General features: G+C 44.9%; 1 protein-coding gene across 8 annotated transcripts in view; it reads left to right on the forward strand.

Annotated features, from left to right (window-relative positions):
• ACACA (acetyl-CoA carboxylase alpha) overlaps window positions 1-27,343 on the forward strand; it is a 239,190-nt gene that overhangs the window by 13,005 nt on the left and 198,842 nt on the right. For 5 of the 8 annotated variants that reach the window (XM_061604841.1, XM_061604839.1, XM_061604842.1 and 2 more), the window contains exons 2-5: window positions 2,663-2,709; window positions 5,152-5,404; window positions 20,217-20,349; window positions 24,314-24,452. In XM_061604841.1, the coding sequence (XP_061460825.1) occupies window positions 2,663-2,709; window positions 5,152-5,404; window positions 20,217-20,349; window positions 24,314-24,452 (572 nt within the window). Of the gene's footprint in view, window positions 1-2,662; window positions 2,710-5,151; window positions 5,405-15,877; window positions 16,060-20,216; window positions 20,350-24,313; window positions 24,453-27,343 lie in introns of those variants that run through there. The other 3 variants (XM_061604844.1, XM_061604847.1, XM_061604846.1) reach the window with 3 other exon arrangements.

The raw sequence follows: 27,343 nt of genomic DNA on the forward strand, positions 1-27,343 counted from the left end.
TTGCAGAGACCAGAGCTGCCCCCCACCCTGCATATCTATAGCCACATCTACACCATGCATTTAAAGCACTCTTATAACACCTGAAACAGACCTGGCTTCCTCCAAAGAATCCTGGGAACTGTAGTTTGTGAAGCGTGCTGGATGTTGTTAGGAAAAGGTCCCAGGTTCCATCCCCAGCATCTCCAGTTAGAGCTGGGAGAGACTGAAATTCTGAAGAGCTGCTTCCAATCAGTGTAAGGCAATGCTGAGCCAGATGGATCAGTGGTCATACTTGCTATATGGCAGCTTTCTGTGTTCCTAAAACCGTGGAAAAAAAACTCTGGACAAGATGGCCAAAGAAGCTTGATGTAAAATAACTCTGCCCGGGCAATTTGGAGCTCCATTTGCCAACTGCTCTAACTCTTCTTGGCTCTCTAGGTTCTCTTTCCTGACATTGCTCGTATGCTGTCGAGCACATCTTTGCAGCCATGAGGACTAGAAGCTTGCTTGTAATTTTTGTTTTAAGTTTGAGATTCTTAGGCAGTTGCATTCTGTGCCTGACATTGCACTCTATGTTCCCATGGACTCCAGGGTAGGCAAAGAGGGCAGAACGCCGAGTGGGTTTTTTTTAACTTTTATGAAAATGAAATGGACTGCCTTCAAGTTGATCCCAAAGTATGGCGACCCTGTGAATAGGGTTTTCGTGGTAAGCGGTATTCAGAGGGGGTTTCCCATTGCCTTCCTCTGAGGCTGAGAGGCAGTGACTGGCCAAGGTCACCCAGTGAGCTTCACGGCTGTGTGGGGATTCGAACCCTGGTCTCCCGGGTCGTAGTCCAGCACCTTAACCGCTACACCACACTGGCTCACTACACTCACACTTTTATACAGCAGGCTAATTTCTATCCACACTCGTACACCCCTCTCTCCCCTCCATCCAGGCAACTCGGAGGCATTTTCAGGGTTCAAGGACGCATTCCAGCAAAACACTCAAATGAAAGTGCAAAGCAAGAGTGGTGAGGGGCACGATCTGGGGAAAGTTCCAAGGGCCAGGCAGAGAGCCCTGGAAGGCTGTATTTGGCCCTAGGCCTGGCGTTCCCACCTGTGATTTAGACACCCTAAACCGGTCCTAGTCCATTTGCCCTTGCCTGAAGTGATTACAGGACTGTGGAATCCCTGCTAGGGGCGAGTCCTGGGAACGACCTGGAACAGGAGCCTTTCCTAGGGCAAGGCTGGTGTGCCGTAGTCAAGCTGCGTGGGTGACCAAGAGACTGATCAGGAGGCCCCGCTGGGTGTGTGTTGTGCCTTGCAGTGGTTGGCAAGTGGGTGGCTTAAGGTTGGAATCTGCTTAGAATAGAGCCTGTGTTGGCATGGTTGTACAAGAGGGACATGTTGCTGCTTGTTGAAGCTTTTGGCTCATCAGTGGATTGTGTTTGTATGCTGAGGGAAAACGGAATCAGTCTTACCTAGATAAGGAGTGAGGCTTTAAACAAATTTAAAATGTATTGTTATGTTTGTATCCCAGTTGTAGTATACATGCATCAGTTTAAATCCCAACCACTAATATTGGTGGCTACTAACCCTGATGGCTATACTCTGCCAACATGGAGGGGAGAGTGCCGTTGCACTTACATACTGCTTGTGGGGTTCTCCACATTGGGGCACCTGGTTGGCCACTGTGAGAACTGGATGCTGGACTAGATGGGCCACTGGCCTGATCCAGCAGCCAGGCTCTTCTTGTGTTCATAGGTGCGAGCCTCACCCTGAAGCTCCTACGGGGGTCAGGCCTTAATCCAGCAGGCTCTTCTTATGCTGTTTCAGTATTCTTTTTGTGTAGTGTTTTACTGATGTGCAGGAGCACGTGTGCATGAACAGCACACAGAAGGAATCTTGAAGCAGCTATATGTATGTATATAGTTCCATCCACACTTTTCAGGTGTTCAGGAGCTCAAGGTGGCATATATGGCATCTCCTCATTTTATCCTCACAACAACCCTGTGAGGCAGGTTAGGCTGAGAGTCAGTGACTGGCCCAAGGCCACTCAGTGAGTTTCATGGCTGAGTGGGGATTTGAACCCTGGTCCCCCAGGTCCCAGTCCGACACTCTAGCTACTGTACCACACTGGTAAAAGGCGAGGCTATAAATCACAAATAGCAATGAGAGAAATCCCTGGAATAGCAAAGGTAAGTAAAAAATTAAAAAGATCTAAAACAGAAGTCAGTGTTTAGTCAGATGATTCTGTTTCTCTTCACATATTCCGTAGTGTGCAGCAGAGAGTTCTCAAGATACTGGCCACTGATCTTCCAGGTCAAGTCTTCTAGCTCTTAAGAGCTCATAAATGTGCATACTTTCTTGATGTATTTGGGGCTTCTGTTGCCTCATTTGTATACTTAGTAAAGTCAATCCAGACTGGATAAAAGATGTCTTCTCTTGCTATCCCTCTACATCATCAATGTTTTTGTGTTAGCTTTTCATATGGCTGGAAACCAGGCTTTGTCATGCCAAATTTCCATCATGGCTTTATCCATCAGTGTGTGATGGTGAGTCCAGCTGCTTTGGGGTGTGTTCATAATCAATAAGATGAATTTTCTTAGTTGCTTTTTCTCAATCCCACTGTCCATTCCCGTTCGTCCAGTCTCACTTCTCCCACCTCTAATGTTCCTATTCTGTCTCTCTTCCTTTTCAGTTCCTTCTGGCAGTGGATAACAAACCAAATAACAAGGATTGCAAGAGGTCAGCTCCTCCTAATATTTCCTGCCGCTACTTGAATTAAGGATACTGTTTGTTGGGCCTTTAAAGAACAAGTCAAGCAAAATTCTGTACCTATGACCTTATTGGAGCATACATGGAGTCAGATCTTCGGGCCCTTGTAGCTCAGTGTTGTCTACACTGACTTCACTAGACGTTCTCCAGGGCTTCAGTCAGGAGTCCCTCCCAGCCTTGACCTGGAGATGCCGGGATTGAACCTGGGACCTCCTGTGTGCAAAGCCCTTCCCCAAGTTCAGACATCCAGGTTCTGTAATGCAACTTGTCTATATAAAAAGAATTCTGCAACTTGTGTAAATTATGCCGGTTTGCAAGACTGTGTGTGGGGTTTTTTTTTTGCATAATCTGTGCCACAGTTTGTACTATTCCTGTGTAGTTGCTTTTGTGGTAATGTTTTTGTATTGAGCAAGGGCTGAAAGCTCCACCCATCTCATTGGTTCCACCCACTGACTCTGTGCATGTGCTGAGACAGACAGTAAGGGTCTTTAATTGTAGAAGTGTGTGTGCATGCCTTTATTTAGATTTTTATTCTGTCCTTCGCCATTCTTGACCCCAGAGCAGGTTACAAATGCATAGAAAAAAATCAGTTATAATACACAAAAGGAACAGATAAGCCAATACTCATATCAAATAAAATTCATATGTCCTGTGCTCTACAGGAGAGGGCCTTTTCTATGTACCATCCCATCAGGAGGTCTATTCTATACAGTGTAGGAATCAGCCCTTTAGAGTGGGCAGCACCTACCCTTTGGAACTTTGTCCTTCTGCATGTCGGACAGGTGCTGGCTTTACTATCTTTTTGATTTCTGTTGAAGACCTTTTTCTTCCAACAAGTCTTAGGGGAGAGCTATAGCTCACCAATAGAGCATCTGCTTTGCATGAAGAAGGTTCCAGTCTCAGTACCCTGACTGGCTGGTTGGCACCCTGAACGCCACACTGCAATGTTTGGGCAATGTCTAAGGGCAACGCGTGATGGGAGGAAATCTCATCTTGGCCAGGGAAGATGCCAGTGAGTAGGTTTTCTAGAGATAGGAAAGTTAATCTTCAGCATTCGGTGTAACTTTATCCCTTTTCAAAAAAATTAACCCCAAAGGTTTGTTTACACAGAGGTTTGCTAATAAGCGGCATTCTGTTCAGTGACATATTTGACTTTATATACAGAGGAGTAGAATTCCTAGATACACCAGCAAGGTATGCAGACTTGTGGAACATATTTATTTTATTTATTTATTTTATTTACATCCCGCCCTTTCTCCCAGCAGGAGCCCAGGGCGGCAAACAGAAATGCTAAAAACACTTTAAAACATCATAAAAACAGACCTTAAAATACATTAAAACAAAACAACGTTAAAGACATTTTAAAAAAAGCTTTGAAAACATATTTTTAAAAAAGGGTTAAAAACATATTAAAGAAAACATATTAAAAGCAATTCTAACACAGACGCAGACTGAGATAGGTCTCAACTTAAAAGGCTTGTTGAAAGAGGAAAGTCTTCAAAAGGCGCCGAAAAGATAGCAGAGATGGCGCCTGCCTAATATTCAAAGGGAGGGAATTCCACAGGGTAGGTGCCGCCACACTAAAGGTCCGTTTCCTATGTTGTGCAGAATGAATCTCCTGATAAGATGGTATCTGCAGGAGGCCCTCACCTGCAGAGCGCAGTGATCTGCTGGGTATATAAGGGTAAGACGGTCTTTCGGGTATCCTGGTCCCAAGCTGTCTAGGGCTTTGTACACCAGAACTAGAACCTTGAACTTGGCCCGGCAGCAAATAGGCCTCAAAGTGAATGGATAAGAACATAAGGGGAGCCCTGCTGGATGAGGCCAGTGGCCCATCTAGTCCAGCATCCTGTTCTCCCAGTGGCCAACCAGATGCTTGTGGGAAGCCTGCAAGCAGGACCTGAGTGCAAGAGTGCTCTCCCCTCTTGTGGGTTCCAGCAACTGGAGTTCAGAAGCATCCTGCCTCTGACCGTGCAGGAAGAGCATATCTGAGACCAGTGAGACAGTATCTCTGGAACTCCCTGCTGCTTCAATGGAATCCTGCGTAAAGAAATGGAACAATTAGACTGGAGAAGGATTACTGCTTCATTGCCCTTGATTTGTGATGTGATGATTTATATTTTTGATACCTTTTAAAAATGCAACTGAGTTTTACTGTCAGTAGACGTATTGAAATTACTGGATCCAAGCAGGTTGCAGAATTTCAAGTTTTTGGGGGACCAGGTGTGGGGGAGGAATGCAGCTTTTTGTGCTGTTAGATTAATATGTGGCCTTTTGTGAGCTATTCTTAACCAAAACATTTTAATAATGAACAGTCAGAAGCAATCTGTACAACATATTTTAAGGTTTTCTCTGCTGCGGCTGAGAACTAAATCTACAAAAAGCTCAGGCTGTTTTTTCTCTTCACTCTAGCGGTGCAAACATACTTCGGAGGCACAATGGGTGACCCTTTGCCGGCAGAGAACTCCCTGGAGCTGAATGTGCATTCTCGCTTTATCATTGGCTCTGTGTCGGAGGATAACTCCGAGGATGAGACAAGTTCCTTGGTGAAAATCGACCTGGCGGAGGAGAAAGAGGAGTCCCTGTCTCCAGTCTCCATCAGTTCAGACTCTCTTTCCGACCTGGCTCCCTCCAGTGTCCAAGATGGCTTGGCTAATCATATGAGGTACAAAAAGATTTAGATCCTGCCTTTGAATGTGGGTCTTTTACACTTTTCTCTCTTATTGCTGTTGCTGAGTGGGGAGAGCGCTGTTGCACTCTGGTCCTGCTTGCGGGCTTCCCATTGGGACATCCACTTGGCCACCATGAGAACAGGATGCTGGACTAGATGGGCTGCTGGCCTGATCCAACAGCAAGATGCTTCTGGTGTACTTAATCCTCAAGGCAGACATGGGGAATCTCTGATCCTCCCAATGTAACAAAATTTATATACTGCTTGATTGTGAAAATCCTGTAAAAGGTTTACAAAGTAACATTAAAATCAGTTAAGTAATTACAAACATTTTAAAAGATGATGAAAAACAGTAGACAAAAAAAGATATTAAAACACATCAGGATCTTTGTGTCTGGATAGGCTTGCCTAAACAAAAATGTTTTAAGTAGGTGCCGAAAAGTGTACAGCAAAAGTACTGCATGGTGTCCATAGGCAGGGAGTTCCAAATTGTAGGTTCTTCCATGCTACAAGAGTGATTTCTTACAAGGGCGGAACAAGTATTATGTGGCACCGGTAACAGTGCTGGTTCTGCTCTGTTGCAGTTGTATTCTAATGTATTGCTCCCCATCTTATGCTGTGTGCTTGGCTGAACCTTTGGTAAGTCACTTGCGGACTTTTTTCTTGAAAGTAACTAATAAGTCAATACATAATAAGGATTTGAACTCCAATTCCCGGAACGCCATCCACAATCTAAGAAGAACCCTGTAGGTGGATCAGGCCAAAGGCTCATCTAGTCCTGCATCCTGTTCTCACAGCGACCAACCAGATGCTCCCTTGGAAGCCCCAATCCAGGGCCTGAGCACAGCGGAACTCTCCCCACCTGCCATTCCCATCCACTGGCATTCAGAGGCATACTGCCCCTGGCATTGCCACCAGGTAGAGCATAGCCATCAGGGAGTTGCCATTCGTAGCCTCCATGAATATGCCTAGTTATCTTTTAAAGCCCTCCAGGTTGTTGGCTGTCACTGCCTCGTGTGGGAGCGATCTCCATAGTTTAACTATATGTGAAGAAGTCCTTCCTTTTGTCTCTCCTGAATCTTTCAACATTCAGATTCATTGGCTGTCTATGGGTTCTAGTGTTATGAAAGAAGGAGGAAAACCCCTCTCTGTCTCTGCCTTCTCCTTGCCTTGCATAATGTTATGCTCCTCTGTCCCTCCCTCCCTTTACTAAAAAACCAGCATGGCCAATGATAGAGGATGATGGGAGTTGTAGTCCAACAGCATCTGGTGGGCCCCAGGGTTCCCCATCGATGCCTTGAGGACTTTGCAAAATCCATGTAAAGATCGATTTATTTATTGTAATTTATTTAAAATATTTCTATCCTGCTCTTCTACCCTACAATAAGGCACTCAGGGAAGCTCACAGTAAAATCATACACATACACAGTAAAAAACACAACAACCTGTACTCTGGATAAGAGGCTACTGTAAGGATAGAATATGGAGAAACCAATTGGTTCCCAATCGGAAAGGGTTGAGATGGGTGTATTTTATCACCCTATTTGTTTAATCTATATGCAGAACATGTCATACAGAAAGTGGGATTGGACCAAGATGGAGGTGTGAAAATTGGAGGGAGAAATATAAATAATTTAAGATAAGCAGACGATACCATACTCTTAGCAGAAACCAGTAATGATTTGAAAAGAATGTTGTGGAAAGATAAAGAGGAAAGCTCAAAAGCAGGACTACAGCTGAACGTCAAGAAGACTAAAGCATGACAACAGAAGATTTATGTAACTTTAAAGTTGACAACGAGGACATTGAACTTGTCAAGGATGATCAATACCTCGGCACAGTCATTAACCAAAATGGAGACAGTAGTCAAGAAATCAGAAGGCAGCTAGGACTGGGGAGGGCAGCTATGAGAGAACTAGAAAAGGTCCTCAAATGCAAAGATGTATCACTGAACACCAAAGTCAGGATCATTCAGACCATGGTATTCCTGATCTCTGTGTATGGATGTGAAAGTTGGACAGTGAAAAAAGTGGATAAGAGAAAAATTAACTCATTTGAAATGTGGTGTGGGAGGAGAGCTTTGTGGATACCACGGACTGCAAAAAAGACAAATGAGTGTTAGAACAAATTAAACCAGAACTATCATTAGAAGCTAAAATGATGAAACTGAGGTTATGGATACATAACAAGAAGACATGAATCACTAGAAAATACAATAATGCTGGAAAAACAGAAGGGAGTAGAAAAAGAGGAAGGCCAAACAAGAGATGGATTGAGTCCATAAAGACAGACCTGAACTTACAAGATCTGAACAGGGTGATTCATGACAGATGCTATTGGAGGTTGCTGATTCCTAGTGTCGCCGTAAGTCAAAATCGACTTGAAGGCGCACACACACAGTTCAGAAATCTAGGGGGGTGAAATTAAAAGGGATTAACGAGGGAAAAGTTAAAACAAATCAGTTTCAGGCTATCCCTTCAGTCCCTCCGAAAGTTCTCCAGAGCAAGATGGTTTTCAGAAGTCTCCAAAACACCATCAGGAAGGGAGCAGAGTGGGCTTCTTGGGGTAGGGTACTCCAGAGCTTGGGGGCCACAGCTGACAAGGCTCTTCCCTGTGTGTAGGGGCGTGGGAGTGCAGGAGGCAAAGCAGTAGTGAGGCTGTTGCACCCTGTTTGCGAATGCCTTGGTGAGCAGCAGGGTCGGCTTGAGATATTTTTCTGCCTGAGCAAAAAACAAGATGATGCTTCGGCCTCACCCAGTTCCATGCACAGAAGTTGAATTTTATTTCAACGCTAGAGATGAGATAGCGCTCTTCATTGCCCTTGAGGGCAGCAGGATAGCTCAGAGAGACACAGAGGAGCCTGCATAGCACCCACGGGCACCATCTGCTCTAAACATTTAAATCACTAGATGGCCCAAGGGGCTGACTCGGTGTAAAAAGGCAGCTTCCTGTGTGAATAACCCAAGTGCCGGAGAACTGAGAACAGATACTAGAACTGAGTCTTGGCGCACATGGAGACCTGGGTAACGGGGCCCTGCTCACAGAGAGGTTCACTGCCTTTGGCCACATCTGCACTATACATTTAAAGCACTGTGATATCACGTCAAGCAATAATCGCTTCCCCAAAGAATCAAGGGAACTGTAGTTTGTCAAGGGTGGTGAGAGTTGTTAGGAGACCCCTATTCCCGTTGCAGAGCTGCAGTTCCCATAGTTCCCTGGGAAGAGGGATGGATTGCTAAACCATTCAGGGAATTGTAGCTCTGTGAGGGGGGAATAGGGCTCTCCTAACAGCTCTCAATGCCCTTCACAAACTACAGTTCCCAGCATTGATGGGAGAAGCCACAACTGTTCCAAGTGATATCATAGTGCTTTAAATGTATAGTCCAGATGCGGCCACAACTGTGTCTACTGCCTGATCCTTGGTGTTGCCCGCCTCAGGCAGCTGCCTCATTCTGTCTAATGATAGGTCTGGCTGTGGTGAGTGATCCCTATTTCTGGGCAAGGCCTTGTGACTCTGGAGCACTGTGTCTGGCTGTGGTGAGAGCCAAGCTGCCGGTCTCAGGAAGAGGTGATGGTTCAGGGTTTGTGATTAAACTGAGCAAACAGAGGATTCTTGAAGATTTTGTTGTAAAAGAAATGTGCCCTCTCTTTTTTGTAAGAGTGTCATTTTTTTAAAAAAATAACCACAGCAAATGGATCAGAGAGTGCTTGGACAAACAGGTTGGTTCCCCCCACTCCAAGAGTGGTTTAACAGTTGATCCCTTTTCCCAGGGAACTGTACCTCTGTGAGGAGAATTGGGTGTCTCCTAATAACTCTCAGGACCCTTAACAAGCTACTGTTCCCAGGATGCTCTGAGGAGAAGCCATAACTGTTCAAAGTGGTATCATAATGCTTTAACTGTATAGTGTGGATGTGGCCTGAGACATAGGCAGGGTCTTCCCAGAGACAGTGGAAACATTGTGGAGTAGCCTTCTCTGCCGGAGGCCTGGATAGCTCTCTCACCTCTGGCCTGTATTCAAATGGTTAAGGCATTTGGGTTGTTCTAAATTTTTTCTTGCTGCTACAGGTTATTTTAAGTGTTGCTGTTTTTTGTCTTTAATTCTGTTTCTACACGAAAGAGCCTGGCTGCTACATAAGGCCAATGGTCCATCTAGTCTAGCGTCCTGTTCTCACAGTGGCCAATGCCCCAAAAGGAAGCCCGTAACCATTTTGTACTAACCCAGGGGTTCCCAAACTGTGGTCCATGGACCACCAGTGGCCCACAAGCTTCATTAGGATGGACCTGGTGTGTTTGTAGATTTGTGGTTGAAGATAGAAGTTGGCACATCCATCACATTAATAATAAATAATAATAAATTTTATTTGTTAGTCGCCTATCTGTCCGAGTTAACGGACACTCTAGGCGACTTACAACAACAGATTAAAATACACTGTACAATTAAAAGACAAATCATCAGTCATTCTAAAACATCAATTTATACATCATAAAACTAATCCATCCCAAGGATCCCGTAGGCCTGCCTGAATAGCCAGGTCTTTAAGGCTCGGCGAAAACTGATCAGGGAGGGGGCATGACGAAGACCAAAAGGGAGGGAATTCCAGAGGGTGGGGGCCACAACCGAGGATGCCCTCTCTCTGGTCCGCACCAGCCTAGCTGTTTTGACTGGTGGGACCGAGAGAAGGTCTTGTGAGGCTGATCTTGTCAGGTGGCATAATTGGTGATGCTGGAGGCATTCCTTCAGATAAGCTGGGCCGAAATCGTATAGGGTTTTAAAGGTCAACACCAACACCTTGAATTGGGCCCGGCAAACAGCTGGTAACCAGTGTAGGTCTACTAACACCGGGGTAATACGATCCCGGCGGCGGCTATGCTTAATCAAATATTCTTTTGGTTTTTATGTGTATTTTATTGCTTCTTTTATGTCTTACATTTCATTGTATGGTATTACAATTTGAATTCTATGGAATTCAGTGCAGTACAATATATAAGAAAACAGAAGTAATGAAACTACGATTAAAAATCATCCAGCATTTAGCACAATGCATTACAATTGCTGAACATACAAGATCTGAGCAGGGTGGTTCATGACAGATGCAGTTGGAGGTCACTGATTCATAGGGTCGCCATAAGTCGAAATCGACTTGGAGGCACATAACAACAACATTACAATTGCTACAACAGGCAGAAAAATCATTAAGTGGTTCTCCAAGACCCTTAGCAGTTTTCGAGCAGTCTGTGTGTGTGCGTGCAGAGTTTGGGAACTACTGTACTAGCCCACCCTCTCTTAGGCTTATTGGTGCCATCTTCCGGCCACTGATCTTCTCCAAGGGGAGAGCTGGCTCTGCCAAGCAGTGGAAAGTTACAAGGGGGAGCCAAGGGCTAATCAAAATGCATGGCTCCTGCGTTCCTTAAACTTGGAACAGGATGCACCTGTGTGTGTGTGTGTGTGTGTGTGTCTGCGCAATAGGAATACAACCTTGAGCACTTATTTCTCAATCTGTTTGCTTTTGGTTTGTAGTGGTGGCAAAACCCTCTCCTCCGCTTAGCCTTTTCCCTTTAATCCAGTCCTGCTCAGCCCATGACCTGCCAAGCCAAACGCATCCACCCATTGTTTACTGCCTTGCACTTGTCAATGCTTCAGGGTTCACCATCTCAGGTAGCCTGGGAAAGGTTCATTCACCGCTCCCCTGCCCCTCTCATTATTTTCCATATATTGACAGAGCTAGGCCTTTCCCCACCCCATACCCCCGTTTTTGTCAGTGCTATATCATCTACATCAGGTCTAGGGAACCTCAGGCCTTGGGGCCTGTGGCCCCCAAACTTCTTACCTGCCAGTCAGAGTGGGCAATACTAGACCACACCCACACCATCCATTTATTTCGCTTTAAACAGTAATGGTTTCCTCCAAAGCATCCTGGGAACTGAAGTTTGTGAAGGGTGCTGAGTTATCAGGAGAGCCCCTATTCCCCTCTCAGAGCTACAGTTCCCAGACTTTCCTGGGATGAGGGACTGATGGTTAAACTGCTCTGGCGATTATAGCTCTGGAAGAGGAATAGGCGTCTCCGAACAACTCTCAGCACAAATGACACCTCTCAGGATTCTTTGGGGGAATCCATGACTGTTGAAAGTGGAATTATAGTGAAATAAATGTCTGGTGTGAAAGTGGCCCTGGATGGACCAATGGCCTGAATTAGCAGCTTCCTGAGTTTCTGTTTAATTCAGTCATTTATCCATGAAGACCAGAATCTTAGTTTAATAGTCTTTTACACTTTTCTTGTTTTATGTTTATTTATTTATTAAATTTCTATACCCCCCATAGCCGAAGCTCTCTGGGCAGTGCACAACATTCAAACATAAAAATACAATAGGTCACATATAAACAAATTTAAAACTTTTTAAAAAAAACTTTAAAATTATAAAATACCCAGAAGAATCAAGACAGTTTTCAACACACACTAAAATGCTAAAATGCCTGGGAAAAGAGGAAAGTTTTAACCTGGCGCCGAAACGATAGTAATGTTGGTGCCAGGCGTACCTCATCAGGGAGATTGTTCCATAATTCGCGGGCCACCACTGAGAAGGCCCTTTTTCTTGTTGTCACCCTCCGAGCTTCCCTATGAGTAGGTACCCGGAGGAGGGTCTTCGATGTAGAGCGTAGTGTACGGGTAGGTTCATATCGGGGAAGGCGTTCCACCAGGTATTGTGGTCCCGCACCATATAAGGCTTTATAGGTTAAAACCAGCACTTTGAACCTGGCCCGGAAACATATAGGCAGCCAATGCAATGTTTGTAGCTGTTTTGTTTTATTGTTGGAACCTGCCCTGGGTCCTTGTGGTAAAGGGCGGGTGAGATATCTAATAAGAAATTTGTGGTGTTATTGTTTTCAATGTTTGCGATTTTAAATTGTTTTTTTAATGTATTATATTTTGTCAAGTCGCTTTGGGACTTTTTGACTGTATAAAGCTAATGATAAAGGAAATAAATGAATAAATATTTTTAGGTGGAGGATAATTGTTTTAACACCGGGGCCGTTCTGTCGTCCCCCTGATCAAAATGCTGAGGGAGACCTTGAGATGAAAAACGAAATCGAAGTAGCATCCAAACTAGGAGATGTTGTAGTAATGGGTGACTGACATAGACTGGCTATGCATGTGTTCCAGTCACGACAAAGAAGTAAAATTTTTAGATATCGTAAATGATTGTGCCCTAGGACAGTTGGTCATGGAACCGACCAGAGAGGCAGCGACTTTGGACTTAATCTTCAGTGGCACCCAGGACCTGGTGTGAAATATAAGTGTTATTTAACCGATCCCAATTATTGCTGTCTGAAGGGTCACTCTTGTGCAACAAAAGCATGATTAAAACACAGCCCTGGAACGTTTGTGGCATAGGTTAAAGGGTTTTACCAGGAAATGCACTGATTGTCAACAAAGCTGTATGACCGCCCTGAAACTCTTACAAACGCAAACGCTATTGAAATGTGGGGTTGGGTATAACTGCCCCAGTACCGTCATGAGCAGAAATCATTCATGAATGCACAGTAATAAAAATGATGTCTGGAGGGGTCCACAGTTTTTCAAGCTCCTGTTGGTTACAAAGTGTGGGGAGGGCTAGTATTTCTAAGTGTGCAAACGTATTTTGGATTTGCAGAATGCAGAAGCTGGCATGGTATTCTTTGCTCAGATATGGGAAATGCAAACTTGAAGAGCGGGGTGTGGGGGGTGTTGTGTGAAAACGGTGTCCTTGTAACAGAAGGTGTAATATAGTTGGCACTGCAAATAAGCGAGGCAGCGCTTTGCTGATTTATATAAAAATGTTGCTACGTCATTGATAGCATTGAGCATCATGCCGTTGGACTGAGATTGATGCAGGCTCCTGGCGGTGATGCATGTCAGGTACATCACTAGAGCAGACAGCCTTCCCATTTTGTTAGAGATCAGGAAGGAAGGAATTTTCTGCCCCTTGTGTAGCTGCATGTTCGTGATTCCCAAATCTTGTGTGCTGGTGAGGTGGAGAGGTCCTTTGGTTTTACTTGGATGGAACATCTGCCTGACATTTTCTTTAACAACCGATGTCTGCTTTCTGTCTGGACATATTGGTGGGGGGTTGTTGTTATTTAACAACCAATGTGGGGCTGTACTCATACGGCGGGTTACGTTCTGGACCCCTGCTAAAAAGTCAAAACCGCTGAAAAGCAGAACTCATTGAATAGAATGGTGCGCGACACCCAAAAACCGCTATAAAAGCGGAACAAGCGCCGTATGAGTGGGACTTTAGTCTAATTGTGTCTAATTGAGACCACCGCATTAGCCAAGTGCCGTAAAGCGGGGCCCTACTGTACGTTCCCTGATTCCTTAAGAAGACTGTTGCAGCTGAATTAAAATGTAATCACTACAACCAATTTAAAATACATCTGCAGGTCAAACGGGAGGATCTGGCATCACTAGGTAGGGCTGAGAATGCTCTCTGCCTGAACCCCTGCAAAGCTGCTGCCAGTCAGTGTAGACAATACTGAGCCAGATGGACCAATGGTCTGACTCAGTGTAAATATAAGCTTCTTGCGTTCTTAATATTAGAGAGAAGGATGGTAGCTCAGCGGTAGTGCATCTGCCTTGCACTCAAGATAGGGCTGGGGAAAGGCTCCGTCTGAAACCCTGGAGAGCAGCTGCTGGTCAGTGTAGATAATATTAAGGTAAATGGGCTTATGGTCTGACTCACTGTAAGGCAGTTTCTTATGCTCCTAACTCTAACCGTGGGATGGGCATATTGATAGGAAGGCCTGGGAGAGGACCCTGGTCTGAAATTATGGATATCTGCTGCCAGTCATTGTAGACAATACTGAACTAAATGGACCACTGTTGGGCAGCCCCTTCTGTTCCCAGGACACCTAGTTTCATGGTAGAACTTTGCACGCAGAAAGGACCAGATTCAGTCCTTGGCATCCTCATTTAAAGGGATCAGGCAGTGTATAATGGAAAAGACCCTCAACCCAAGTCCCTTGAGAGCTGCTGCCAGTCAGAGTAGACCGCCGTGGGTCTGACCTGGTACAAGGCTGCTTCTTAGGCTCACAACCAGACAGGGGAAACAAAAGGAAAATCCTCAAAACGAGATATGAATTCATCCTAAACTGGCCTACAGAAGGGCCTTCACTCAGTGGAGGAGTATCTGCTTTGCGTGCAGAAGGTCCCAGGTTCAGCCTCTGGTATCTCCAGTAAAAAGGATCAGGATCCTCCAAGGGTTTTAGTGAGGATCCTTTCCCAGCCCTACCTGGAGATGCCGTTGGGGATTGAGCCTGGGACTTGCAAAACAGGTCCTGTAGCACTGGGCTATGACTCGAACCCCTTCGGATATGTCTCTCAGCCTAACCTACTTCGCAGGATAGCGGTGAGGCTAAAATGTCTTTGGGAGTGGTATGGAGTCTTCCTGATCATGGATATGCTATCTGAGGTTACACTGACTTTTTTGCAAAGTTTTTATTCCAAGGTGTTAAGGTTTGTAAGCTAGTTTTACAGAATCGTTAATGGTGGTTTTTGTTCTTAATCTGAAAAAATGTAATTAAATTTTAATAGTGCTGCTAGCCCTTCCCCCAAATTTTGTAAAATCAAATATTTGGCTTTTGGAATTTGGCAATCTGTGGCCTTGAACTGAATAATTTTTCTTTTAAAAAAAATAAGTTTCTAGCCCTTAGGCCTTCCAGAAGGTTCCCAGAGCACCTTATAAACCACTACAAAAATCAGTCCCTGCCATCAGGCATATATTTTTAGATTTGTTTTAAAAAGACACAACACAAAAAGGGAAATAGGTTGGGAGGGCAGAGGAAATAAACAAACTCACATTCAAGTTCTTCATTAGTTACTCTCAGGAAAGTTTGCATAGGGTCATATTCTTGAGCATGCCATGTTACAACTATTATTAACAGCAACAATAAATCTTCCAGCATCTTTTGAAGGTGACCCACTTTATGGTGGCATAAGTATTTTTTCCATGGGCTACTAGAGTCCTCCTAATCCATTGAAGCTTCTGCTGTGATAAATCTTGTTTGTCTTGCTCAGATTCTTTTTATGTGAGTTGGCAACTTTTGGAGCAGGGTTTTGGGGAAGACTATAGAATCCTTTCTCTCTGCCTGAAGAGTCTCCAGGTCTTGGTGTGACTTTTCCATTTCACGGCAATGCCTGCCTGCTTCTTTCCCCCCTCCCCCGCCGCCATTAAGCCCCGTTACATACCTGTAGATCTTTTTTTCTCCCTCCCTCGATCCCCAATCAGCTGTTCCCCCCTTTCTCTGGCAAATCAGTGCATGCTGTCCCAGTGCCTCTCCCCAGCTGGAATATACGCATTTCCCATTGCAGGGAAAGAGCGGATGAGCTGTTTGTGGAGGAAAAATCAGGAGGACAAAGGTTGAGAATGCAAAGCAGCCAGTGAAATGCAGTGTTGCTCCTTTTTTTTTTTGAAAGGAGGGCAGCGCAGGAGCTTTGCTTTAATCAAAGCTGCAGCTTTAGAGGAAGGAGAGCGGCCCTCTCTGTAAGAGTGTTGTCCAGTTCAGGATCTCACCTGGGGAACCCCTTAAAAAAATAAAAAAGTAAATTCCTGAGCCAGCATGGAAGCAGCAGCAGAGGACAGTCAGGCAATCAGATATCATATGCTTCAAAGGTAAGGGTTGGTGGATGGAGGTTTACTGATCCTGCTTTGGAGGGGTAATGTTTCTTAATCCTGCTTCAGAGGGGTGATTTTTTCATATTGATCCTGTTTCGTAGGAGTGATGTTTATTAATCCTATTTTAGAGGGATGATTTTTTGGGGGGAAGGAAGTGTTTAAGGTCCTTTTAAGTCTATTCTGAACTGTTTTGGACACTGATTTAAACTGGCTTTTTTATTATCGGCTCCTTCATTGCAAGGCTTTTCTTTGGTGTGTGTGTTGTGGGGGCTGGGGGGGCAGTCACAGGTTTTGGCTGAAGGAGGCTAGGATTTGACACTGCAGGCAGGAAATTGCTTAGGGACGTTATTTTTTTAAACAAAGGACAGACAGGTTTTTTAAATTTCTGCGGAACTTTTTTGTTTGACATCCAAAAAACTGGTTCAGCAGTTGTTTTTCTCTCTGCAGGGAGATATATAAGCACTCCATGTTTTGAAAGAAAAGACTAGCTGGTGTTCCTAGTTGTCATTTGTCTCCAAAGATGGACAACTAACTAGGGATGAATCTAGTTGTCATTCCCCCTCTCCCAATCCACCATGCAGGGGTGGTAATACACTGATTGTCTTTACAGGGCTGTTGTAAGGCAGGTGTGGGAGAACCTTTTTGAGGGGAGTTATTTATTTATTAACAGAATTTATATACTGCTTAATCGTCCAAACCTCTAAGCACTTCATAGATTATACACTAAAATTATCAATCAAAACCAGAGGTTAAAAACCTAAGAATGTCAAAATTATAAATAAAGCCATCATTTAAAAATGCTGTACATTGTAAATTAAAAGTACATATTGCAATACATGTCGGTATCTGGGTAGGCAAGTTTTTAACAGGCCCTGAAAGCAGTGCAGTGAAGGCACCTGCCCAGTGTCAATGAGGGCCATGTTTCTTCAGTAGTTACCTGTTGGGGGCTGCGTGCTGGCAGTGGGTGAGGCTGAAGGCAGTGATGGGCGGTGCTTCCCTCTCCCCTTTCCAGTCCACCTAGTAGGGAAGGGACAAATCGCTCATGGCAGAGGTCCAAGCTGGTTGCAGGCAGGGGGATTTCTCCATCCTTCTCCCATCAGTCCATCTATCCTCTCTCCCCCCAAATTTTCAGCCTCCTCCTCCTTCTCCCAGGCTCTTGCTTCCTTGGATGCAGTTTTATGTAGTTGCCGCCGTCCTTTGTATGCTGCCACATATCCTTAAGGCCTGTCTCCAACCTTCCTCCCACTCGGAGTAGATCCACGGAAATGGACATGACTCACTTAGGTCCATTGATTTCAGTGGGTCTGCTCAGAGTCTAACTTCCACTAAGTTGAACCCCAAGTTAAATTGCAAGCCCCTTGTGGTGATTCCCGAAACTGCCAAAAAAAGAAGAAGAGGGCCCCAGGTAGAGTTTTTGAAAAATGGCGAGACAGTGGGGGGTTCCTTGTTGCATCCTGTGGTACAGCAGATGGGCAGGGGGGGAATCCGTGAATTATTGCTGTTGCCAGTAATGCTGCTAGGTAATTTTAGATTCTGGACGTCATAATGACCTAATACCTGCTGCCTTTAGATGATAATCTCTATTATTGCTTCACTTGCTCCAAAAATGTGGCAAGCCAGCCCTGCTGTGTTTGAGATTGGAGTGGGGCCCTGGACCTCTGCCCTAAAGTGATGGTGCCACTTGCTGTTCCTCTCTAAGGCAGGGTCTGGTCCCTGAACTCTGGCTGATAGGGCAAAGAGGAGGTCAGGACACTGTGAGGCAATATCCGTTGGCCTGTTCCCCACCCCCAATAGCAGAGGAACAATAGTTGTGAGGCAGAGCACCTGCTTTGAATGCAGAAGGCCCCAGGTTCAATCCTGGGCATCTCCAGGTGGGCTGGGAATGTCCCTGACTGAAACCCTGGAGAGCTGCTGCCAGCCAGAGCGTGTATGTATTTATTTATTTATTAGTTATATCCCATCTTTCCTCCAAGGAACTCAAGGTGGCATATAAACATGGTTCTCCTCCTACCCCGGGAGGTCGGTTAGGTTGAGAGACAGCGACTGGCCGAAGGTCACACAGTGAGCTTCATGGCCAAGTGGGGATTTGAACCCCGGCCTCCCAGGTCCCGGCCTGACATTCTAACCACTACACCACACTGGCTGACATTGTAGACAATATTGAGATGAACCGACAGTCTGACTCGTTATAAGGCAGGTTCTTTGTTCTTATTTAAGCCACTCCTGAATTCAGAACCGTTGGGACCAGGTGTCCTCCAGATGATGTTGGACTCCAACTTCCATAATCCCTGACCATTGCAGACTGGGGCTGAAGGGAGTTAACAGCATCTGGAGCGCCACAGGTGTTCGCCATTCCTGCTTAAAAATAAACCAATAAGTTGTCTGATCTGTGACTCGAAAGGGCGGGTGGGAGGGTAGGTAAAGGGGGTAACAAAGAGTTGGCTCCTAGTGCTGACACTGGGCTGAATGGCAAGAGAATTGAGACAGACAGAAGGAAGGACTTCTGTTCCCTGCAGTGCATAGTTAAGCTCTTTGCTCTCATTAGAGACAGTGATTGCCACCAACTTGGACAACTTTAAAATGCGATTAGAGCAACTCGTGGAGGATAAGGCTAGTCATGATGGCTGTATAGTACCCCCAGGATCATAGGTGGCATGACTCTGATTACCAACTGCTGGGGTTCATAAAGCGAGGAGAGTGCTGTTGCGCACTGCATCTGGTTGGCCACTGTGAGGACAGGAGGCTGGACTAGAGGGGCCACTGGCCTGATCCCGCAGGGCTTTCCTTACGTACCTCGGACTTCATGTCCTCCCCAGAAGCATCTGCTTTGAACACAGAATGCTGGGCTAAGGTTGCAGTCCTGCTTGCCGCATGGCAAATTCATGGAGGCTATCAATGGCTACTAGCCACAGTGGCTGTATGTAACAGTGCCGGAGGCAGTATACCTCTGCATATCCCTTGCTAGAAATCAGGAGTGGGGATGCCTTCATGCCCCTCTTGGGGGTTCCCAGAGGCAACTGATTGGCCGCTGTGCAAAACAGGGTGCTGGGCTGCAGAGGCCTTTTTGGCTGCTGGCCCAGCAGAGCTCTTCTCCTGTTCCCTAATGCATGAAGCCGTCTGCATGAGGAAACTTCCCACTACTTGCTTGGTTAGTAGTCAAGTCTGTGAAGATGGAGAAAGGGATCAGCAAGGGACGGTTTCACAGGGCTCAGGCTGTGAGAATGTAAAGACCCCCACGAAAGGGTGAGGGAATGAGGGGCAGGAGGGTCGGGTCTTCCTCATGCAAGGCCCAAATCCGACTCTCTTCTTTCCCGTGTAGGAATGGGCTGGGAAAGGGCTGCAGTTCAGTGGTAGAGCATTTGCCTTCATGCAGAACTCCCAGGTTCAGTCCCCAATGGCATCTCCAGGGAGGGCTGGGAGGTGCCCCTGCCAGAAACCCTGGAGAGCTGCTGCCACTCAGAGTGGACAATACTGAGCTAGAGGGACCGATGGTCTGACGGGGTTCCCATGTTCCTATCCTATTTTGGGGGAAGGGCTGTGGATTAGTGGCAGAGCATCTGCCTTACATGCAGAAAGTCCCAGGTTCAATCCCCACCGGCATCTCCAGGTAGGGCTGGGGACGTCCCGTTTGAAACCCTGGAGAGTTGCTGCCAGTCAGTGTAGACAACACTGAGCTAGATGGACCGATGGTCTGACTCGGTATAAGGCAGCTTCCGATGTTCCTAACCTATTTTGCATAGGAAGGAGTTACCGATGTTACGACTGTGAGTGTTGCTTTTAGATACTGTTAGCGCTCTCTCCTTTTTGGATGCTTACATTTTTTGTTTAAATTGATTTCTGCTTTGATATTAACTGTTTGTGCTTATATGGCCAGTAGCTTTAGGTAGCCTTTGGAAAAGAAAGTGTTGTTTAAATCTGAGATGATGATGAAGTAATCCTAGATTAGTAGCGCCTCCTTCTGCATACCGAGAGCCCTGCCAGGGTCAAGCCCTCACGCAGGGACGGAGGACCTTATTGGCCTCATGGGCCAGATCCTTACCAGGCCTGTGTCCTACAAATGTTGAGGCTTGGTTGACCCTTCCTCTTCCTTGTAGTTAAGTGTAGGTCAGTCCAGCATCTCTTACACAGATGTGTTCTGTTTCCCACCCCCCCAGGCCAAGTATGTCTGGCCTCCATCTCACGAAGCAAGGCCGGGAAAGGAAGAAAGTGGACCTACAAAGAGATTTCACTGTTGCGTCTCCTGCAGAGTTTGTCACTCGCTTTGGAGGGAACAAAGTTATCGAGAAGGTGAGTTGCTATTTCTCTTAAAAAAAAAAACAACCCAGCGTTTTCGCCTCAGGAGCTGGTATTCAGAAATCTGTTACAGATAAGAACTAACGGAAGAACATAACAGAAGATGTGTTTAGGGTTTTGCCTGAACATTCTATAAAGGTGGATGAGACAAATTAAACCAGAACTATCACTAGAAGCTAAAATGATGAAACTGAGGTTATCATATTTTGGACACATCATGAGAAGACGAGATTCACTAGAAAAGACAATCATGCTGGGAAAAACAGAAGCGAGCAGAAAAAGAGGAAGACCAAGCAAGAGATGGATTGATTCCATAAAGGAGGCCACAGACCTGAACTTACAAGAACTGAATGACAGATGCCCTTGGAGATCACTGATTCATAGGGTCGCCATAAGTCGTAATCGACCTGAATGCGCATAACAACAAAGGATATTGGTGGCTACTAGCCACAGTGGCTACATTCTCCCTTTATGGGTGGAGGCAGTATACTTCTGAAGGCCAGTTGCTGGGAACCGCAAGTGAGGAGAGGTGCTGTGGTGCTCAGGTTCTCCTTGCGGGCTTCCCATTAACCCATTGGGTTAGCCCCTGTGAAACCAGGAGGCTAGACCAAATGGGACCCCGTTGGCCTGATCCAGCGCTCAGGCTTTTATTATGTTATGTGAATGCTCAAATCATATATAAATCCTCTGTGTGACTGGGACCCTGATAATGCAGAGCGTGGCCCTGATAAGCCAGGTCCATGGACGTTTATTTATATTTATTTATTACATTTATACCCCACCTTTCTTTTCATCATAGAAACCCAAGGCGGCTTACATATGGTTCCCAGAAGGTCTCCCATACAGGCACTGACCAGACCTGACCCTGCTTAGCTTCAGCAGGGAGCTGGCCCTATGTGCCTTCATACTTCCCCTCCTCATACTTCAAGTTATGGTTAAACCAAACGTTGGAGGGCTCAAACTATGTATGGACAGGGACACACCTCAATCTCTGCCCCTAACGTCCTGGTACATGGTGCCCCTGTCTGCTCAGTCCCAAACGTCCCTGTGCTGAGCAGGGAAGGTCTCCAAGTGTGTGTGTTGGTTTCCTTGCATTTGCTGGAATGCGAGTAGAACATTGTGTGATCAGGAACCCAGATAAAGCATAGTGGGGCCCCAACAAGCTGTTGGGGCATGGACACTGAAGAGCCTCTGCTAGACAGAGTAGAGAACATTGGGCTCGATGGGCTTGTTGTCTACTGGACCAGTAAGGCAGCTTCCTGTGTTGTGAAGGTCCAGGACATTCTTTCCTCATCATCCCAATATGCAGTTGACACCCAACTGTCTCTCTGTTCCATCTGAATTGTGAGAGTCAGTTGAGGTGTTAGATAGGTATTTGGAGGCAGTGATGGGCTGGATGTGGGCCAAGAAACAAACTGAATCCTAAAAAGGCAGAGGTGTTACATGTTCCAAGTTTCTGAGTCCAGGAGGTAGGAAGAGGGCATGTCTGAGATGGTGTTGCACTCCCCTGGAAGGAGCAGGTTTGCAGCTTGGGAGTACTCCTGGATCCTGGTCACTTGAGGCCCAGGTAGCCTCCATGGCTAGGAGTGCCTTTTCCAGCTCTGGCTGGTTTAGCAGCTATGGCCCCTTCTGGACAGAAATGACTTGGCTAGAATACTCCATGCTCTGGCAACTTCCATTGGATTATTGTAATGTGCTCTACATGGGGCTGCCCTTGAAGATGAGTTGAAAGTTCATCTGGTCGTAGAATCATAGAGTTGGGAGGGGCCTATAAGGCTATTGAGTCCAATCCCCTGCTCAATGTAGGAATTCAAATTAAACCTTGGTGGCTGTCCAGCTGCCTCTTGAATGCCTCCAGTGTTGGAGAGCCTATCACGTCCCTAGGTAATTGGTTCCATTGTCGTACCACTCTAACAGCCGGGAAGTTATTCCTGATACTCAGTTGAAATCTGGCTTCCTATAATTTGAGTCCATTATTTCATGTCCTTCTCTCTGGGATGATCAAGAAGAGATCCCGGCCCTCCTCTGTGTGACAACCTTTCAAGTACTTGACCAGTGCTATCATATCTCCCTTCAGTCTTCTCTTCTCCAGGCTAAACATGCCCAGTTCTTTCAGTCTTTCCTCGTAGGGCTTTCTTTCCAGTCCCCTGATCATCTTTGTTGCCCTCCTCTGAATCTGTTCCAGTTTGTCTGCATCCTTCTTGAAGTGTGATGTCCAGAAATGAGTGCAGTACTCAAGATGAGGCCTAACCAGTGCCGAATAGAGGGGAACCAATACTTCATGCAATTTGGAAACTATACTTCTGTTAATGAAGCCTAAAATAGCATTTGCCTTTTTTGTAGCCACATCACACTGTTGACTCATATTCAGCTTGTGATCAACAACCATCGCAAGATCCTTCTCGTATGTAGTATTGCTGAGCCAAGTATCCCCCCAATCTTCTGTGAATTTGGTTTCTTTTTCCTAGGTGTAGAACTTTGCACTTATTCCTATAAATTTCATTCTGCTGGTTTCGGCCCAATGCTCCAGCCTATCGATCCCTTCGAATTTTGTTTCTGCCCTCCAGGGCATTAGCTATCCCTCCCAGTTTTGTATCATCTGCAAATTCAACAAGCGTTCGCTACACCTCATTCAGATCATTAATAGAAATGTTGAAGAGCACTGGGCCTAGGACTGAAACCTGCGGTACCCCTCTCGTTACCTCTCCCCACTCTGAGAAGGAACCATTGATAAGTACTCTTTGAGTATGATTCTGGAGCCAGCTGTGGATCCATAGTTGTTCCATCCAGCCCATGTATACCTAGCTTGCTAATCAGAATATCACGGGGCACTTTGTCAAAACCTTTGCTGAAGATGAGATGTATTATGTCTTCCTACAGTCTACCAGGGAGGTTACCCAATCAAAAAATGAGATAAGATTAGTCTAGCAGGATTTGTTCTTGATAAATCCATGTTGGCTTCTAGTAATTATTGCATTGTTTTCAAGGTGCTTACAGACTGACTGCTTTATAATCTGTTCCATAATTTTTCCAGGGTCTGATGTCAGGCTGTCTGTCTGTAGTTCCTAGGTTCCTCCTTTTTGCCCTTTTTGAAGATGAACCCTCCTCCTGTCCTCTGCCACTTCACCAGTCCTCCATGTTTTTGCAAAGATAATGTCCTCTGCCACTTCACCAGTCCTCCATGTTTTTGCAAAGATAATAGACAGTGGTTCAGAGAATTCTTCAGCCAGTTCCTTCAATACTATAGGATGCAGTTTATCGGGCCCTGGAGATCTGTACTCTTTCAAAGTGATTAGGTATTCCTTGACCATTTGTCTATCAGTCTCAAGCTGCAATCCTGCCCCTTCAACTTCGCGTTTCTCAGAAGGGTCATAGACCCTCTTTTGGGAGAAGACTGAGCCAAAGTAGGAATTGAGCACTTCTGCCTTGGAAGCTTTGGAGAGGCAGGGGACTGTAGCTCTGCGGCAGAGCATTGCTTTGCATGTAGAAGGTCCCAGGTTCATTTCCCGGCATCTCCAGGTAGGGTTGGGAAAGATTTCCTGTCTGAAATCCTGGAGAGCCACTGTCAGTCAGTGTAATTGCTCAGCTAGATGGATCAGTGATCTGACTTGATGTAAGACAGCTTCCCATGTGTGAGGACTTCTGCTATCATGGACACTCTTTCCCATCCTGGTTGGTTTTAGATGGGAGTTTCAAAATACTCTGTTGTGGCCCTCTTTTTCATTCCAGCGTTGGGTTATGGCCTCGATCTCACAGATCTTTATGGACACCGCAGCGAGCTTCTGTGTGGCTGTGCCTGCTGAAGAGTCAGTTTGCCAGTCGGTTGGGGTCTGGCCTTATTAGGTCAAGTAAGAGGGTTTGTTTTTAGAAAGGGGTGTGTGTGTGTGTGTGTAGTTCAAAAAGTTTGAGAATGGATGTTTTGAAGACCATTATACCCTTCTCTTTCTACCACGTCTAGGTCCTCATTGCCAATAATGGGATTGCGGCGGTGAAATGTATGCGCTCCATCCGGCGCTGGTCCTATGAGATGTTTCGGAATGAGAGAGCCATCCGGTTTGTTGTTATGGTGACGCCAGAAGACTTGAAAGCCAATGCAGGTGAGCCTTGAAAGCCTGTTTTCATTCCTTCCCCCTGTTGTTTTTTCCCCAGCCATTGAAAGTCAGCCCTAACCTTGAAACTGGAAGTGCTTACATTGAGTGGCAACTAGCAACAGGAAGAGGATGGTGGCAGACCAAGTACAGACGCTCGTGGAGGAAACGGATGATCTTGACTCATTCAGTCTGGGTTCTGGCCTGGCTTTGGGATGGAATCCTCCTTTGGGAGAGGGAGCGGGGAGCACCACCTCATTGTTCCTGCTCGATCTCTCAGTGGCTTCCAATTCCATTGACCCAGTAGGGATGGAAGGATCTGTCCATTTTGGTTCTCTTAATTTTTTCATGCTTAAATTAATTTCTAAACATTTCTGCAGCAAAATGTGTTGGTTTTTTTAAAAAAAATCCTCAAAATTCTTCAGCGTTTTATTGCAAATTTCTCCTTAAAACACATTTTTGTATGTAGTTTTGACTAAGGTACACACTTTTTGCAAGCAATTTCTCCTAATGCATTTTTTGTGTTATTTTCACTGATGTATTTTTTTTTATGCCCACTTTCTCCTAATACATGCATGTTTGTAAACATTGGTTGGTTGGAGAGCCATCTTACAAGTCAAGCGCAATTTTGAAGGATGGCTGTATTTCAGTTCTCATACTGTTTTGGAAAGTGCAAATTGACTGACTTGAATATCTCCCCCACCCCTGACTGACCCTGGTATCTTCCTGGACCGCATGTCTGTGCTGGGAGTTGGTGGCACTGTGTTCTACTTCTGAGGCCAGGTTCAGAGAATAGCAGTGAGGGGGGGGTTATGTGTTTGTGCCTTGGCACAGTTGTGCTGTGGGGTGCCACAGGGCACTATTTTATCCCCAGTGGTGTTTAATATCTGTATGGCTCCACAGGGAGTAGTCATTAAGAGATTTGAGGCATGGTGCTGTCATTATGCTGATGACACCCATCTCTGTTTCTCCATAACATGTTAATTAGGGAGAGGTCTTGACTGTTCTAAATTGAGGGCTGGATGAGGGTCAGCAAACAGAGACTGAATCCTGGTGAGATGGAGACTTTGGGCTGTATTCAACAACCTTTTACTCAGAGTGGACCCGTTGAAATTAATGGCCCTACATTAGGCATGGCCATTAATTTCAGTGGTTTATTCGTGAATAAAAGTTAGTTTGAATATCGCCCTTTGTGGGTGAGCAGTTAGTTCCCAGGTTTGAGAGTTAACCGGTTCTTTTTTTTTTTTATCATTAATTTTTATTCAAATTTTCAAAGACAAGAAACAAAACAAAACAAAAACAACCAAACAATAAAATAAAATGTTGACTTCCGATTTGTCGCAGATCAGTTATAGGTCTACAATATATAACAATCCTATCTCTAAAATTATATTATAAAATCACTTTCCTCCAGTAGTTATCTTAATTAATCATCAAATCTCATAAACATTATTTTATTCTTTCCACAAAAAGTCCATGAGAGGTTTCAATTCCTTGAGAGATATATCTTTCAATTTTTCTCCAAATAAACATATCGCTTAATCCATCTAATTCAAATCTGTTAGGCCCAATAATTTCAATAGTCATTCTTCCATTATCTATATTAATTCCATCTTCCATCTTCAATAATCCTGTTAAGTCCAGTAATTTCAGTAGCCATTCTTCCGTTATCAGTATCCCATAATAATCTTGTTGTCATAGCCATAGTCCAAGTAAACATATCAATTAATCCATCTAGTCAAATCTGTTAAGTCCAATAATTTCCATAACCATTCTTCCATTATCAATATTAATTCCATCTTCCATCTTCAATAGTCCTGTTAAATCCAGTGGTTTCAGTATCCATTCATCCATTATCAGTATCCCATGATGATCTTGCTGTCATAGCCATAGTCATATAACAAGAGTCTGATGGGAATTTCCCCCATCACAAATATGTCCTTGCCATCAATTCTGAATATGTTGTTGAAATATTGTTGTAAAGTCACATCTCTGCTCTGGGTGCATCTCTGCTCTGTCACATATTTGTAGTTAATTCCATAACTTTTTTCTATGTCAAGCCCCATCACATCATTCCAGTCAAGAATTCTGAATATGTTGCTGAAATATTGCTGCAAAGTCATATCTCTGTTCTTCTTTTTTACAAAATGCACTGGCTCATTTCTTAAGAGTTTCTCCACTGTCACATATCTGTAGCCAACTCCATAGATTTTTTCTATGTCAAGCTCCATCACATCATTCCAGTCCAGAAAATTATCCAAGACATTGATAACTTTACAACCAAAATCTTCATTAATTTCTTCAGAGACAACGTTGAATTCCAAACAGTCAACTTTATTTCTAACATCCATAAAATCCAAATCTTTTTCAAATTTCACATTTGTTCCAATCTCCAGGGCTTGTAGCTTCCCTATCCCATCAAACTCCTCTCTCACAAAATCCATTGTTTCTTTAAGCTCCTGCGTCATTTTATTAAATTCAATTTTCATCTCCTGTCTACCCTGTCTCAGGGTTTGTTTCGTTATCTCAATCTCACCCATTATTTTCTGAAACATAATTTCTTCCATGGTCTCAATCACTTTCCTGGTTGTCTTTCTTAAAACCACAGAAACAAAAATTATTTCAGCCACAATTGGGTTAATATTCCAGGCTTGCTTATATCAGTGTAGACAATACAGCCTTCCTTATCTCTATGTGTTCAGGAATACAAAAACAAACTTAGTTCCCAACATCAAAACAATTAGTGGCGTCGTGAATAAGCAGATTCGTCAAAATGAAATAGACCAAAAAAAAAAGTTTTTGTTCCCCCCTCCTCGAAATAGAAATCCCTCTTCCGTTGGTATCTTTAGAATGCACCTCCAGGACAGCTTTTTGCGATAAAAACAAAGATAAGCTTTTTC

This window comes from Rhineura floridana, chromosome 21 (assembly GCF_030035675.1).
Source record: "Rhineura floridana isolate rRhiFlo1 chromosome 21, rRhiFlo1.hap2, whole genome shotgun sequence".
NCBI lineage: Eukaryota > Metazoa > Chordata > Lepidosauria > Squamata > Rhineuridae > Rhineura > Rhineura floridana.